This window comes from Pocillopora verrucosa, chromosome 6, assembly GCF_036669915.1.
Source record: "Pocillopora verrucosa isolate sample1 chromosome 6, ASM3666991v2, whole genome shotgun sequence".
NCBI classification, from domain to species: Eukaryota; Metazoa; Cnidaria; class Anthozoa; order Scleractinia; family Pocilloporidae; genus Pocillopora; species Pocillopora verrucosa.
The window spans coordinates 3516943-3533499 of record NC_089317.1 but is presented as its reverse complement, the minus strand read 5'-3'; the positions used below and the strand labels follow the sequence as shown (position 1 = coordinate 3533499).

Below are 16557 nucleotides of genomic sequence, written 5' to 3'. Positions count from 1 at the left end.
TTCTGCAGATTTGTATGGTGCCTAGTGTTTTGGTGAAGTGTTAGGGAAACCTGATTTTATGTTGAGAGATTTTTTCACTTGTGGTTGATCTGACTTATACTTGTATGCATTATGTTAAAGGAGATTGCGCACTGGTTTTTATCAATTATGCAATTGTTGGTCACCCACTTATAGAGCAGTACGTGATGTATTTAAAATCCCCAAATAGGTGTGTTGCATGGTGCTTGTGGATGATGATCATTTTGGTTTATCACCCTCTACAATATTGTTTCAAGATTATTATCAATAGTTTGTCCTTGTGGGAGTGGTGATGGATAATGCCTCAGCAATTGTGCTATAACAACTGTTATTTTGAAATTTCTATGGTCATTCTAGGAGTGGCCAATTGAAGGATGTGTATTACTCAGTCTGATCATGCAATTCTATAGATGTATATCTTTCTTTGTAAAAGGATCTTGGTAACCATATGTTCAAGATTGTCTGGTTGATTATTTAAGGTGCTAGGTGATGAGAGATTTGAACTTCCAAGCACTGCAACCCCAGGTGCTAGCTGTGTTTAGATGTTTGTTTTGCTGTAAATAATTATGGGTCAGAGGCAGCTAGAAAATATGGCTATGGCATTGGTGCCAAATGGATAGTAATGCTGCACTTATCCTTATAATAGTGGCCAGAGCTTCTTTTTACTGTTGGACTTTGTAATTGTTTGAAAGTGGTGGTGTATACCAAGGCTGCAGTTTATATGAACCTAGTAATTAATGGCCTTGCTCACCATAGATCTATAGTTGCTGGTTCTTGCTTAGTGGAGGCTGGAATTGGCTGAAGGTCTAAAATTCAACTTCTCATGGGGATTCTGATTTTCCTCTTTGTCTCATGTACATGACAGGGCATAAAAATATCTTTCTTCTGGTAAAATAATGTTTACCAAACCATTGGAAAATCTCTCAGCAGAATTAAGCTCCATTGTTAAAAATTATATTCCTACTGGCCTCATGAGAGTGCATGGTGATTGGGTGATGCTTGTGCAGGTCTGTTGCATGCTTGTGATCACATTTAGCTGCTTTTTCATTGCAGTTTCAGTTGCAGATGGAGGTTGCATCCCCTTCCTTTTGATGCTGCATGTAGAACAAGGTTGTTTGTTGAGTTTCTTTGCCCTTATTGTATTGGTAACTGCAAGAGGTGGATTTTGCTGTTAGACATACACATTTTTGCCAGTGGACACATTTTTTTCATGAAGGTGATAATATTATGGAGACTTTTAAGTCTGTTGACTTAGATGTTATTGTTTCAGAGTTTAATGAACTGAGAAACCACGTTTTGTACCGGTACATGAGCTACAGTGACTCTGTATTGTATTGGTGACAATTAGAGTTACCTTCATCTGGTAGAGTTAGTACATAGCTTAAAAAGGTGCATTTCATATCAGTGACTGTGCAATCTGTTTTCTAGGGCTGTACTGGTCTAATCATCAATAAGTAGAGAAACCATGAATTGACGGAGTTTTAGAAGTGCTTTTAAGGTCTCCAGGTGCGATAGTGAAATGGTGACTAAGGAGGAAATCTTCAAATTCCTTTTAAGCTGCTCCTCCATCCAGGAATGTGGGTGCTGGGAGGGAGACCTGGTGTCATGTTGGGTGATATACCTGTAAGGAATTACATTTAGTTTTGCACTGAAAGGAATGATTAATACCCGGTATTGCCTAATCCCATGAAAATTGGGATAGTTAGGGTGTGTAGCATGAGTTTTGGCAAGTTGACCCATAGCCAGTCTTTCTAAATGGTGCCTTCTTGCTGTAGGCTGCTATTTAGTGATTGTTCTAAACACCGTGACCTGAAGTAATATAATTTCCGTATTTGTTGTGTTGGTATTTCCTGGTGTAGTCACGGAGTTGGTCTATTAACTGACCTGGTAACAGACTGATTCCCATATTGACGACAATTTTCCCTAGCATAGTGTAGTTTGCTTCTGATTATGTAGTTTTTGTGTCTGCTGCATTTATAATGCATGCAGACACTTAGATAAGCTGTAAAACGCGCGACCAGCTACTTCATATACGACAAGATCTCGGATTTACTCTTGACGTTTCACTGCGGATTCCATTTGGAGACACGATACATGAAGTATGCACGGAGGGGTAATACTTTCGGCCTGTAATACTTTCGGCCTGTAATACTTTCGGGTGCAAACTTCGTTCCTCAGGGGAATAATCTATCCAATCGGATACGAGGAAAGGACAAAGGAAAGAGGTCGTGGCGAACTACCGATTTCCGGGAAGACTCGGAACCAATCAAATCTGAGAAAAGGACAAAGTCAAATCCGTCAAACCATGTGCTTTCGAAAAACGTTTGGGTTGCATCGTATCGTCCTGATTTCGTTCGTCAAGCCAGGGTGTATTATTGCTTGCAAGGTGAGTGATCTTTTCGCTTTTCATATTTGTAATGGATTTCTTAAAAGGTGTTTTCTCATTTTGCCACAGCATTCGCACTGGGTGTCATTCCGGCCGAGTGAAAGGTTTTGAAAGATGCTTTGAATTTGTAAATCGACTGAAGCTTTCTCGGCGCCAACACGATCACCGCCCGGCCATTTTGCAAGTGCTCAGGACGCAAAATAAGCTTTATGAGCCCCATTTGGGGAATGCAAAGTCCCTTCGGGGAACAATTGAGCCCCATTTGGGGAATGAAAAGCCCGTTAAGGGAATTATTAAGTCTCACTTGGGGATTACAAAGCCCAATGCGGGATACAATATGCCCTGTTTACGAAATGGATTTGGCAGAAGATACATGTATTTCACTACACACGTGAAAACATCTATCACTAGACAAACATGTGCGAAAGCTGTGGTGATTTTATACAGAGGAGAGAAACCTAGAACTAGTATTCTTCATGATAATTACTATCTAAGCATCGCTATGAACAGATCTTTGCATACAGTTGTAAGGTATCAATGCTTTCAAAAATTGGAATCCTTCATCAAGATGAATCAAGCGCTCAATTGCTCCTTCACATTTCAACTGTCCAGCATTTGAAGATTTGCTATTTCCTTTGCACTTCCTAAGTGCAACTTGTGATTTTCTTAAGAGAATTTTCATTTGAAGCTTTTTTGTTTTGAAGAATATATTTTCAACACACATAGCAGCTCTCCTATCTGATCGTCTTAGTTCAGATTTACAAATGTCGCTATAATGAACATTAGCTAGTCTATCTTTATTCTCTGGTCGACTTTGACCAAGGAATATACCAGGATATGCTAACTCTTCAGAATATTGATCTCTGAATATACTTAAGGGTTTGTTTCCCTCTCCTGGTGCAACATTTAAAATACGTTGAGGCAGACTGTCTTCAAAATAATGTGTGTTGGTCAACATGGTGTCAGTAACACCAGTAGGTGTTTCTGCTTCATCTTCAGTCCACTGATCATCATTATCATTACTGTCATTTCCATCTTGCTTATTGGAACCACTGCTCTTTTCTATTTCTTGTAATTGTTCACTTTGATTTTCAGTATTAGTATCATCTAATAAACAGTTTGCAGTATACTGCACTCCCCAACCTTCATTTAGTGTTATTCCTTCCTGTCTGTAGAGGCTGCTGTTGTTGATTGATTTATAATGAATAAGTAAACAAATAAAAAATTATAATTCACCTAGGTAAGTTTTTTTTTTTGGCATTTTGTTGTTATAGTTAAATTTGTAGTAGTTGTTGTCGTCTTTTGATGCAGTGCTCCCTATGTTATTAGAAATTTTGAAATACATTATATTGCTATGAAACAAACTCAAAAGGTTCTTTTTCACTTGCAGGCAATGGAAGAACAAAAAGAAGAGATTGTTGGTTTCTTACACAATGTGTCTCCAACTAAAAAAAGTAGCAAGACATCTTACTTTGACATGTCCATACAAACCACCGATGGCTTAGTAAGAGGAGTCTGCTTCTCCGGAAGTAAACAGGAACACTTTGATCATATGAGCAAAAAGAAATCTCCAATAAAACTTCGAAATTTTAGAATTGAAAGAGCAGGAGATGCAACCACAGTACTGATGAATAACAATGTACTGTTAGAGCCTACAAAAGAAATACCTTTTTCAAGAATTGAGTTGCCAAGTGCCAACAATATCCAATCAATTTCAGCTGCAAACACAAATCAAAGTATCACCATCACAAAAAAGCCAAACTTATTCAGATGTCATCAACAAAAAAAGTGAAGACAGAGGATGGTGAAAAAAAAAAGTTGTTTGCCTATCTTGTGGACCCACATGGAGCCATTAAGGTGACACTTTGGGAACAATTCTGTGGATCTCATTAATCCTGCTGATTATTTCTGTTGCGTTACATTTCTGATACATTTCATTTCAATTAAAAGACAAACACTTCAAAATACTTTTAAAAGTATATTCACCTATTAGTTACTTGAACACAACAATGTAAATATACTAACTTTGTTTTACCTATGTTTTGTTCCAAATTGATTGCATATTACCATTAAATGAAAAACATAATGATTTCCTAGGAATTATTACAACCAGAGACTTTTTCTTGCTTTGCAAAACTGCTACTGCGTTTGCATTACAGTTGTCTTGTGTTACAAAGACTTCAGATACTATTCAATTTTGTTAAAAACTATTGGCTGTTGTATTTCAATTCTTTGATTTAAATATTCTGCTACAAAATAAAAGAAACGTTCACTTTAATGTTAGAGTCTTTGCAGTACCATAACACAATAAAAGTTATTTAAACAGTGATGAAGATGTAATCACAATCATGATATTGATGATTGATATTGATGATCTCTTACCTCCAACTGGAGCATTGGACATTCACCACTTCAGTTCCCCATCTTTGTGATGCCTTGAGCATTCCATAGCACTGCCTTTCGGGAGATGTTTCTAGCCAGTTTAACAGTATTCAAAAAAATAGGCGCCTACAGCAGATTCCATTCCACCGTAGCAGACACAAGTACCCATTGGGTACCTATTTTTGTCCTTGTTGGAATGGTGATGGATGATGCTATTGCAATCATTCTTCAAGTGACCAAGTTGTAGCAGTGATCTTTGCAGGGTGGTAAATGGAGGTTGTGCAGTCTTGCTTTGATGTTTCACTGTAATTTATATATTTGTGTCTGCTTGTGGGTCGTTTTAGAGCTATGAAGGTTTTAAGGTTTAGGTATAATGGTTACGCTGGCAATGATTGCTTTTATTATTAGATACTTCTTAAGCGAAATAGGGTATTATTATTATTCTCCTGAATTTTTAACATTGTTCCTCTTTTTAGATTAGCTTTTTATCTTAGCAGTATAGTATATATCATTTAATTATTTTAGTGATTTGTAGGTCCACATCAGCCTTCCTGGCTGCCAATTTGTAACCTGCATTACCAAATAAAATGATGATGATGATGATGATTAAGAATCAAACGTCAACCAGCCAGAACTGACCGGGTTTAAGGCCCTAGAGAGGAAATACAAACTAATTTCCCCTTAACCTTTCAAATCGCTTCTCATTTCTGCTGTTTATGTCCCTGGTTGTTACTTTGTAAACTGAAAAACAAAACTCTTTCTTAATCTAAAAACTGGGTTGAAATGAAAAATCTCAGATTAAATCTCTTATTAGGTTCTTTCGTTGGTGTTCCTTGCTCAAGAGGTCTCAATTGGCTATCGGGAGTTTTTTTTTCGAATGGGTTTGATTAACATTACTTAATGTCAATTCTCTGTTTGACAGGTCGTCCTGGAAAAGTTAGAATTATGGCTACAGCTATTTCGCCATTCGCGTCTACGAAAGAGACTACCAACTATGCAAGGCTATGCCGCCTCCTGGTGGATGTTGGATCTCAGGTGCTTCGGTCCACTTTTGACAAAATACATCCACCAGCGACTCTACATACAGTTTTGGGAAGAACCTCAGTGCATTACGCCACATTGCAATCACTGTACAAAGGGAGGAAGAAAGTGCTGAATCCTACGCAGTGGGGAAAGTTGTACCCTACTCACAAAGCCGTGTCTTCTAAAGACTTCGACATCACACTCCTAACAGTGCTGCTTAGAAATATCTGTAGTCTGCGCACTCCTACCAAGGGATGGGATGAGCTTCCCCTAGCTACAGACATACGCACCGAAGATGACATCGCCAGAGTAAAGTATTACAGGAACACGGTATACGGCCATGCTCCTCAAGCCTCTGTGGATGACAGTAGTTTCAGTGCTTACTGGCAGGAAATACGAGAAGCTTTGGTGAGACTGGGAGGAGCTCATTTTAGAGCTAAAATCGACAATCTTGAGCACGACTGCATGGATCCAGTTATCGAGGAGCATTATCGTGAACTGATGAAACAATGGAAGAAAGACGACGACAGCATCAAAGACAAGCTTGAAGAAATTGAAGGTAAGAAAAACATTTTCCACTGCCAATGTGGATGAATTTGAAGGCTACAAAAGTATCTATTTTCAGTTAATACAGCAGTGCAGGCTAGCTCATGAAGTTTTCATTTTGGTTGGAACTAGTCTTATATTTGGAAGGTATTTTTGCGTCATGTGTCAAAAATGAAGAATTAACCACAGTGTTGACACTGTGTGTTCATTTGCAGTATTTTGGTCTGTTCGTGGGTACTCGTTTAAACTGCTGTAGGGCATTTTTGTGATTTCTAAGCGTCCTATTGAGTTTGATCTGTTCGGAATCGACTAGATATTGAATTAGATTTTATTGTTTTATCTGCACCTAAACGTGAAGCAGTGATATAAATTTGCTTATGAAAATGCGCATACCACAAGAAGGTTAGTTGGTAGAAAGAGCTACTCAGAAAAAAAAGTTATGAAGAGCGACACTGTTTTTTTGAGCAAATGACACAGCTCTTGTGCATGATGACGGTAATCGCTGGATGTCGGCCAACGCAGCATAATTTGGTACTTTACTGATATAAAGGCACACCCTGGCCACCACTCACACTGGCTGTACATGAAGATACTCTATAGTGTGTGGGATGCCACGGAATGTGAGATATTCTGCCCTGGCTACCTCTAGGATTTGATGGTGTTTTGACAGCACTCATACATATGTATGATCGTAGTTATCGTCTCTTTTTTTCGTATCACCTTTCTCGTAATGAATCTTACTTCCTAGTAGCGTTAGATGTGACCCACATACTTCTCAATAAAATAACCAAATCCTTCCTGCGCTCATATTCTGGAGTATTCAATTCTACATGGGAAAATAGTTGAATGAGGATCTTCTTGAGTAAAATGGGTTAGAACAAGATGTATGTGGTTATTTTACAATTCCTAAGGAAAAGACTGCAGGCAAAACCTCCCACTCCATTGCAGACGGGTCTCTAGGTTTCCTCTGCGATTTTTTTTTTGCCTGATGAAACACAGGAATGCAGGGTAACTCATGTTTTCATTTTCGTGTGAAAATTAAGAATTAAACCCAAATGTCCACACTGTGTTTTCATCGGCAGTATCTTTGTCTGTTCGTGGGTACTCGTGTACAACTGCTGGAGTGCACTTTTGTGATTTCTAAGCGTCTTATTGAGTTTGATCTGTTCAGAATCGAGTAGATATTGACATAGGTATCATTGTTTATCTGCACGTTTATGTGAATTTGTGATGTAAATGTGCTTATGAAATTGCGCTTATCTTTCTTACTAATGCAGATTCGCTAAGTGACCTCAGAGACACAACTGAGAAGATAGAGATTGAAATGAAGGAGGTTAAAGAGACGCTTTGTAGCCTGACGACCACAGTGGAGAAAAGCACAGATGAAGGTTGGTTGCTAGAAATAGCTTCTCACAGATAAACTGAACTATCAATAGAGATTCCGTTCCGTAAACTTGAGTACACTTTTCAGGTAATGTATTGTTGTAAGAGCACGCCTTGGCTACTAGGTTAAACCTAAATGAAGATACTAGGTAATGTGTGGGATGAATGGGATGGCACGGAATCTGAGGTTACCTCTCAGATTGGATAGCTTTCTGACAGCACTCATACACATTTGGCCGAGAAGGGTTATTGCCTTATTTTAGTTTTACTTTTGTTAAGGACATAATGAATCTAACTTCCTAATTCGTTAGATTTTACCTGCATATTCTTGAACAGACTAATGCAATCCTTCCGAAAAAGCCTTTCTCAGACTACGGCTCCAATGATATGAATATTTACCTCCCGAGTAATTTATTTTACGACAGAGTTTCACTGTCAGACACCCTTAAAGCCGAACAAACAGAGTAGGTTTACCTGAATTCATAATCTAAATGGCTTTTAATCAATAAGCATGAATCATACACTAAAAGCTTTTTGCATTGTCCAAGTAATTTCTTTGGCAACGGTATCGTACTCATTCACTCATTTAAATCCAGTGCCGAATAACAGAGAGGCACCACAATTTTTAATGCTGCATTCTTTAGATTTCTTACTTATTTTGCTATTGCTAGGTATTTTTGATCCGACTGAGCTTATCAATGGAATTCGCCAGCTTTACAAGACTCGCGAGGGATGGCTCTCACCATTTCCATGGTGTGAAGAGTTTCAGTTTTTTCTTGGAAATATTTTTACAAGGCTCAAAGTGGTCAGAAGAAAGAAAACGAGAGGAGAAATCAGTAACGTATTTGTTGACATGTCGTCAATACTAGACCCGTATGAAGAGTGTTCAGCGCCGAGAACAGTGTTGATTGAAGGAGAACCTGGTATGGGAAAAACCACCTATTGTAAAAAGTACGCCTACGACTGGGCCACAAAACAGCAAGAACCTCAGGGCTGCGGCTCAACAGCATTTAAAGTGGTATTGTTACTGAAATGTCGAGATATCCATTCTGACGTTTGGGAAGCTATTGATGATCAGCTTCTGCCCCGAGACATCGATGAAGAAGTCAAACAACAATTCTTTCGTTTTATTCGTGAAAATCAGTCCAGCATTTTATTGATATTGGATGGATTGGATGAGTTACCGTCCAGTAAATTGTCGATGTTTTCCGAATTAATTGAAGGAAGAGTGCTCCCCAAATGCCACATAGTTGCAACAGCAAGACACGAAGCTGGAAAAGAGGTGAGAAAATGTTGTGACGCGCTGCTTCAGATCGAAGGATTTACTGAAGAGCATGTGAAAGGATTTGTCACCAAGTACTTTAAAGAAAGGACGGATTTAGCCACCAAGCTCTTACAACGGATGTCGCGAGATAAAAACCTGAGAGAAATAGCGGCCAATCCTCTAAACACAGCACTTCTTTGCCTTTTATGCGAAGAGTTTGAGGGCACACTCCCCGAAAGCAGAGCTCAACTGTACTTGGATATGGTTGAATGTGTTTTGAGAAGATATAGAAAAAGGAAGGGACTACTAGAAAAGATCGAAGACTTGACAAACCATTACAAACCGCAATTGAATCACCTTGGAAAGGTAGCGTTGAATGGTTTACTTGACGATAAGTTGGATTTTAATGAAAGTGAATTGAGAAACCATGCAAAAGACCTGACTGAATTTGGATTTCTGTCAGTGCAGCCTGGTGGCAGCAAACTGAGACAAACACTGCACTATGCCTTCTTACATAAAAGTTTTCAAGAATTCTTTGCAGCATTCTTCATTTGTTCTCAGATTCAAAGCAAGGAGATGAAACCTGAAGAACTAGTTTCCGATCCAAGGTATTTCGTTGAACTTAAACAAATACTTTTGTTTTCATGTGGAATTTTGGCCATGAAATGCGATGAACAGGTTGTGGCTCTTGTAAAGAGTTTAACAAATGAAGTCAACAAAAATGAAGGCCGTGGTGCAAAAATTGTATTGGAGGCCATCAACGAATGCAAAAGAGAAAAAAGTGATTTTCACTCGCATTTATTGAAGTCGTTTGGAACTGGATTGAATCTGACCAATTTGGATTTGTTAAATAATGGTATTAGTGATGCGGGTGCTACATGTATTGCTGAGGCAATCAAAGTGAACAAGACGCTAACCAATTTGGGTTTGCGTTACAATAGTATTAGTGCTGCGGGTGCTACATGTATTGCTGAGGCAATCAAAGTGAACAAGACGCTAACCAATTTGGATTTGTCTGACAATGGTATTAGTGCTGCGGGTGCTACATGTATTGCTGAGGCAATCAAAGTGAACAAGACGCTAACCAATTTGGATTTGTCTTTTAATGGTATTAGGGATGCGGGTGCTACATGTATTGCTGAGGCAATCAAAGTGAACAAGACGCTAACCAATTTGGATTTGCGAAACATTGGTATTAGTGCTGCGGGTGCTACATGTATTGCTGAGGCAATCAAAGTGAACAAGACGTTAACCAATTTGGATTTGCGAAAGAATGGTATTAGTGCTGCGGGTGCTACATGTATTGCTGAGGCAATCAAAGTGAACAAGACGCTAACCAATTTGGATTTGCGTTACAATAGTATTAGTGCTGCGGGTGCTACATGTATTGCTGAGGCAATCAAAGTGAACAAGACGCTAACCAATTTGTATTTGTCTGACAATGGTATTAGTGCTGCGGGTGCTACATGTATTGCTGAGGCAATCAAAGTGAACAAGACGCTAACCAATTTGGATTTGCGTTTCAATGGTATTAGTGCTGCGGGTGCTACATGTATTGCTGAGGCAATCAAAGTGAACAAGACGCTAACCAATTTGGATTTGTTTTATAATGGTATTTGTGATGCGGGTGCTACATGTATTGCTGAGGCAATCAAAGTGAACAAGACGCTAACCAATTTGGATTTGTCTTTTAATGGTATTAGTGATGCGGGTGCTACATGTATTGCTGAGGCAATCAAAGTGAACAAGACGCTAACCAATTTGTATTTGTGTAACAATCGTATTAGTGATGCGGGTGCTACATGTATTGCTGAGGCAATCAAAGGGAACAAGACGCTAACCAATTTGTATTTGCAAAACAATTATAGTATTAGTGATGCGGGTGCTACATGTATTGCTGAGGCAATCAAAGTGAACAAGACGCTAACCAATTTGGATTTGTCTTTTAATGGTATTAGTGATGCGGGTGCTACATGTATTGCTGAGGCAATCAAAGTGAACAAGACGCTAACCAATTTGTATTTGTGTAACAATCGTATTAGTGATGCGGGTGCTACATGTATTGCTGAGGCAATCAAAGTGAACAAGACGCTAACCAATTTGGATTTGTCTTTTAATGGTATTAGGGATGCGGGTGCTACATGTATTGCTGAGGCAATCAAAGTGAACAAGACGCTAACCAATTTGGATTTGCAAAACAATTATAGTATTAGTGATGCGGGTGCTACATGTATTGCTGAGGCAATCAAAGTGAACAAGACGCTAACTTAAACAACTTTGAAGTAAAAGGGCACTGCCTTTAAAGTAGGCAGGTTCCCTTGAAAATTGAGGGCCGAAGGCCCGAACCCTTAGGGGGGTCCGGGGGCATGCTCCCCCGGGAAATTTTTTAAAAGATAAGTCTCCCAGAAACGCATTTTCCTGCAATCTGGAAAAGAAATCTTGTTGCAATGATGCATACTTAATCTATCATAATAAAAAAGAATGGGACTCTGGGAGAATTTGTTTATTTCACTGTTGTTTTCGGAGCCTCTTTTTATCCTACAGTTACAAGTTAAAGGCCCATTTTCAACCTTGATGCAACGCCTTTCAACCTTGACGCGACCCAATTTCCTGTAACACGGAATTCCCAGATCACTAAAAACCTTCTAAAATCGTCTTTCTCAAGAGCCACCCTGAACACGCTTGGAGCTCTTCGTACGCTATGAAGAGTCGGCGAAAAGGACAATATTCAAATTTTTTTCACTTTTTAGAAGCGCTTGAGGATTCTAAATGAAGACAAAATACTTCCAATAGAAACTGGTATTTTCCAAAGAGAAATATGGAAAAATATCAGACTGCCGGACGTCTAGTTATTTAAAGACCGTGTCCGGTAGTGTCTGGTGAAAATTTCTTTGTGTCACGCTTGGATCTCTTCGCACTCTGTGTACAAGGCCAGCGAAACGGATAACGTTGGCATTTTTTCACTTTTTAGAAGCGCTTGAGGATTGTAAATGAAGGTAGAATATTTTCCAATGAAAAATTAGTATATTTCAAAGAGAAATATGGAGTTATTTGAGGACCGTGTCCAGCCGTATCAAGCGCTTGGATGGCTTCGTACTCTGTGCAAAATGCAGACTACGGACCGCAGACCGGGTACAAAATGCAGACTCTGAATTTGTACTGTTTTTTCGTCTGATACGTGATAACATGGCATCTTACAACTTACCGAGCGTCACGCAAGTGCTTTTCCGCGATCATCTTTCGCGATTATTTGCACTATTGTGGAATATTCCTTGCCTGTCTTGATCACAATCGTTCTTAATTTTTTTCAAGCCTCGTTTAGTATTCTCATTTTCCGCGCGAGTTGGTTGGCGTGATCTCTTTACAGAATTTACCAACTTACTAAAAGTAGATGTGGATGTAAATGGATGCTACTATTGAATATTTAACCTGCGCAATATTCGAGAAATTCATCTTTTTAACTGATATGTGTTCATTTTGCTGACAAAAATGCGAACCAAGACCAGAACTTTTCTTTCGACTTGATATATTTTCAACGTTCAGAAGTGTACACATACTGATTTCCCCTTAGTGTCTTATATTATCATTGGTTTTCATGAGAAACCGGAGAATTTTTATTGGGAAAAGCCAAGCGTTGCCCTCGTGACTGGCCATTTGTTAACTTTTTTGGTGGTTTTATCTCTCGTTGGTTTGGTGACTACGCAAATATTAATATGTGAAAATCAGATTAGATGAAGACTTGAAATTATATTAGGAACGATTGTGGCCGCTTTGTTAAAAATCAAATGCAATGGCCGCTTTGTTTAAAACAAAAGATATCAAGAAACGGGCAAGGAATATTTAATAGATAATTATTGCGGCAGTCAGCGTTATGAGATATATTGCAGCCAACTGAGGGCGTAGTCTGCCTAATGACCTCTGCCCATCCCACCTCCAGCCCACACAAACGTTTTTCCGATCCCCATCACTACGAATGCACAAGTTTTCTTATCACACAACTGCCCAAAAATAAAAGAAAATTTATTCCAAAAGTCTTGAAAGTTCACATAAACCGAATTCATCTGCACCTATATTCAGCAAGTCCAAGAAATCAATTCAAAGCTAAGCCATAACATGAATGAGCTGGCTCCAAGAGCCCTTTGATTTTCATTACTTCAAAGTTTCGAGCGTCTCTCTTTCATTAAAAACCAAGACAAAAAACATTCATAGGCATTGTTTTTTTATTTCTGTTGCGAGCTGCAGAGCCATTCAATGAAATTTGATCACTAAAAGCTTCCTGAACGGGAGGTTTGTGGGGTGGGGGGGGGGGGGAATTGACAATAGGGGGGAGGTGGGGACAGAATAGGGGCGAGGTAAACAAAGTTGTTGTGGATAACTCTAAAATGGTAATGTGTGCCGGCGGATGCCTACTTCCGCAAAGGCCTTGTACTTAATGACGAGTCAGAAGAGACCCAGATATAAAGGGATGATTGTCGATTTCCTACCTGTTTCAAGACCTTGGGGAAATTAGCTGGCTGCAGGAAGATCAGGATTGGCACCAATTATAAATTCTTTCATCGAAAGATTGCTGGATAGAACTTGGTCCAACAGACTGTAAACAACTCTTATAAAAATTTCTTACAAAGGAGCTCTCTTAAATATAGAGCTAATAAAGTGTTTTCACTTATCATGTTTATTCGATTAAACGCCGCGGCGTTTATTAAAATTTTCGTGATTCAAGTGCGATGTTTATTCGAGGGCGGCGTTTATTTAAAATTCAATTTACTTTTTGCAAATAATAGTATGGTAACCGACCATTTTAATTGTAAAAAACAAAAACACGTTCTAGTGCTTGCCCTCAATTTCACAATCTGCGTGTTAATACTACTGCAATACTTAATGTGAAATAAAGTGAACATAGTTCACCCAATTTCAATGTCTCTGTCCTCTTCATGATCCGAATCCAAAAGATATAATGACGGATGTGCTTTCTCAAAATCAGAACCGGTATATTCAAAGGGATTTGTGCCTTGCTTACTCAGAACTTGCAACTGCGATAGAAGCAATAATCGTGCACTGCCACAAGGCTGTCGTTCCTTGGGGCAGTGAATCATGTCGTCCACGGGAAGGTTCAACATGCAGCTCGAGAGAGTTTTTTTTATTACCTCTGTGGGTAGCTCTGCTCAAGAATCAAGAATTCACTCCAAAATGGTACTTTTCGGGGATAATTTCAAATTTCAGCAGCTGTTTCTTCGTGAATTCCCACGGTACCCAGCCAATCATTCCTTTTAAGTGCAAGTGGCCTTGAACGGCTTGTTCCAAGAAACGTCCGGTGCCTGGATAATTCCCCGTACTTGGTGGACCCTTCTGGCACTATTACTTGATCGATTTTTTTTCCGACTGCAATACGTAAGCAATACTATCTTCAGTTTTGCAGTCGAAGAAGTTCCAGGCTAATAGTAATCAACCACCAACCTGTATTTCATTGCCCTAGGGCCTGTTTACATGAATGTGGGGGACCCCAGGTAGGTGAGGTGACCCGCCTAACCGTGGGCTAAAAATAGCCAGCGTTTACATACAATCTTACAACCCCGGGATGCCAGGATGAAGTTTCTCGAGGTTGTTATCACACTTGCAATTAAGGAGTTTAAGATGTCACTAGGACGTGTCGAAAAAACGTTGCAGAAAAAACGTAATTAATTTTCCTCTAAGATTTTGGCCAATAGCTCGATGCGTTAACCGTTTCTGACAGTACAACGTCTTCACTTTGGCATAACGTGTGAATGTAGTGTTGAGTTAAAAGTAAAAACGTGACTAAATCGCTGTCGAGGTTTTATTGCTAAGTGGATGTAAAAATTGATGTTTTAACGTTTTAGCTCTGCATGGGAAGACCAAGAAATGTACAAAGTCTTAACACACTCGTGTTTCACTGTTGTTTTCCTTATTTGATCCTTTTGTAACATGAACGGCGCCCCGCATGGGCGGGTTAACCGACCTTGAGACGTTTACATGGCAATGTTTCCCCCTTGCTGACAGGGTTACCCTACCCAGCAGACTGGGCAACCCGCCTAGACGGGTTGCCCCACCTATCATGTAAACGTGATATCAAGATGAAATAATAGATTATATGGACAGGCGGGTTACCCAGCTAGGCGGGTTACTTCATCTATCTGGGGCTCCCCATCTCCTTGAAAACAGGCCCTCAGTAGTCATCGGTCTGCTTTTTTGAGTCTATTATTCGAATAAGAGTCGCGTAATGATTTGGCATTTATTCGGGGGCGGCGTTTATCAATATTTTTGCTTTAAAATACGGCAGTTACTCGAGGGTGTTTCATCGAATATAACGTAAACCGACATCTCCGAACTCATATAATGCTCATAAAAAATTGATCGATTCTAAAATAGAACAGAACAGTTGTAAATGCATTTTGACCCTCTCGATGAGCAGTTTGGTGTACAGTTAAACATGATTTATTTCTGTTTGATTTGTTGAGGACCGACATCTTTCAGTGTACCAATCTCAATCAGCGAAATAGACCAGTTTGTGCGCACGTATACACTATAGTACATGAAGAAGCCTAGAACTTAAGAGAAGTCAGTAATTTTCAAGAATCCGGCGACACAAGCAAAAATTCAAATTTTTTTATTTGCTCCAAAAGACCCTTTTGGTGAATTGTTTTCAAAAATAATATTCAAAAGTTCCAGCGAGTTTTTATTTTGGCAAAAAATACGAAAGTTCGAAATCGGCCAAAACGTACCTAATTTTCACAACGCTCGTACTAGACAACGAAAAATTATCTTGGATTCATTTTTTTCATCCCTTGGAATAGCTCTCCAACTATATTTCCTCTCCAACTAAACTTTCTTTCGTTTGTAACCACCCGCGTAAAGTACATTATATTTTGTATTCCGTTTGTACGCTGAATTTTGCCATATTTCAGACGACCATAACATCGGGGGTATACGAATGTACATAAAATAAAAGAGCTCTTTTCAACGAGCAATTCTTCATGTTTATCATGTAAAAACTTTATTTTTGACCCGTGAAAAGCGAGCGCGCCAGACCAAAATATACAGCGTGCATTTTCACGGAGTTCGGCTATTTTCTTTGCTGTATTCCTAATGCAAATCACACGCTATTGGGACAAAACTCGAAGTGTTTGGTCTCTACTTCTGTTTTGATTCATTTAAATCTATCAATTTTAACTTAAAAATTACCCTACCTTTATTGTTAAGGGAACAAACCACCGTTTTAGGTAAAGTTTTTCAGTTTACTTTTCTCGAGTGCTAAATAAACAAATCGCTGTTTATAAAGATACCAACTCTGTCGACGTGTTTTTGGCTGAAATTGGCCCGTCGCTTATATTGTTCTTAAATTTATAATCTATCCCACTGGCATACGTTTAGAGCAAATTACAGGTAACTATAAATATTGTTGTAAATACGTGAGTGTGAGCTAAATAAAATCTTCGCACACGTAAAATGTTCGAAACATGTAGCTGTCGCAAGAAAATACTTGCTTGTGCCTGAACCTCGTGTATACATTCGGTGTTTTGCTCGGTTGCTTTTATAGATT

The 16557-nt window shown here is 39.1% G+C and overlaps 2 protein-coding genes across 2 annotated transcripts in view; both read left to right on the top strand.

The window, feature by feature from the left end:
* LOC131799988 (NLR family CARD domain-containing protein 3-like) overlaps positions 1–16557 on the top strand; it is an 82242-nt gene that overhangs the window by 8734 nt on the left and 56951 nt on the right.
* LOC131787812 (NLR family CARD domain-containing protein 3-like) lies at positions 783–11481 on the top strand. The gene is made up of 4 exons (XM_066168053.1): positions 783–1234; positions 5709–6368; positions 7633–7743; positions 8410–11481. The coding sequence occupies exons 2-4, from the start codon at positions 5732–5734 to the stop codon at positions 11271–11273; spliced, it is 3612 nt and encodes a 1203-aa protein (XP_066024150.1). The 5' UTR covers positions 783–1234; positions 5709–5731; the 3' UTR covers positions 11274–11481.

Excerpts from the sequence above, each read along its gene's own strand:
- LOC131787812 (XM_066168053.1), top strand. The coding sequence starts at position 5,732 with ATGGCTACAGCTATTTCGCCATTCGCGTCTACGAAAGAGACTACCAAC. Across the intron at positions 6,369-7,632 it reads CAAGCTTGAAGAAATTGAAG|ATTCGCTAAGTGACCTCAGA; the intron begins GTAAGAAAAACA and ends TTACTAATGCAG. Across the intron at positions 7,744-8,409 it reads GGAGAAAAGCACAGATGAAG|GTATTTTTGATCCGACTGAG; the intron begins GTTGGTTGCTAG and ends TGCTATTGCTAG.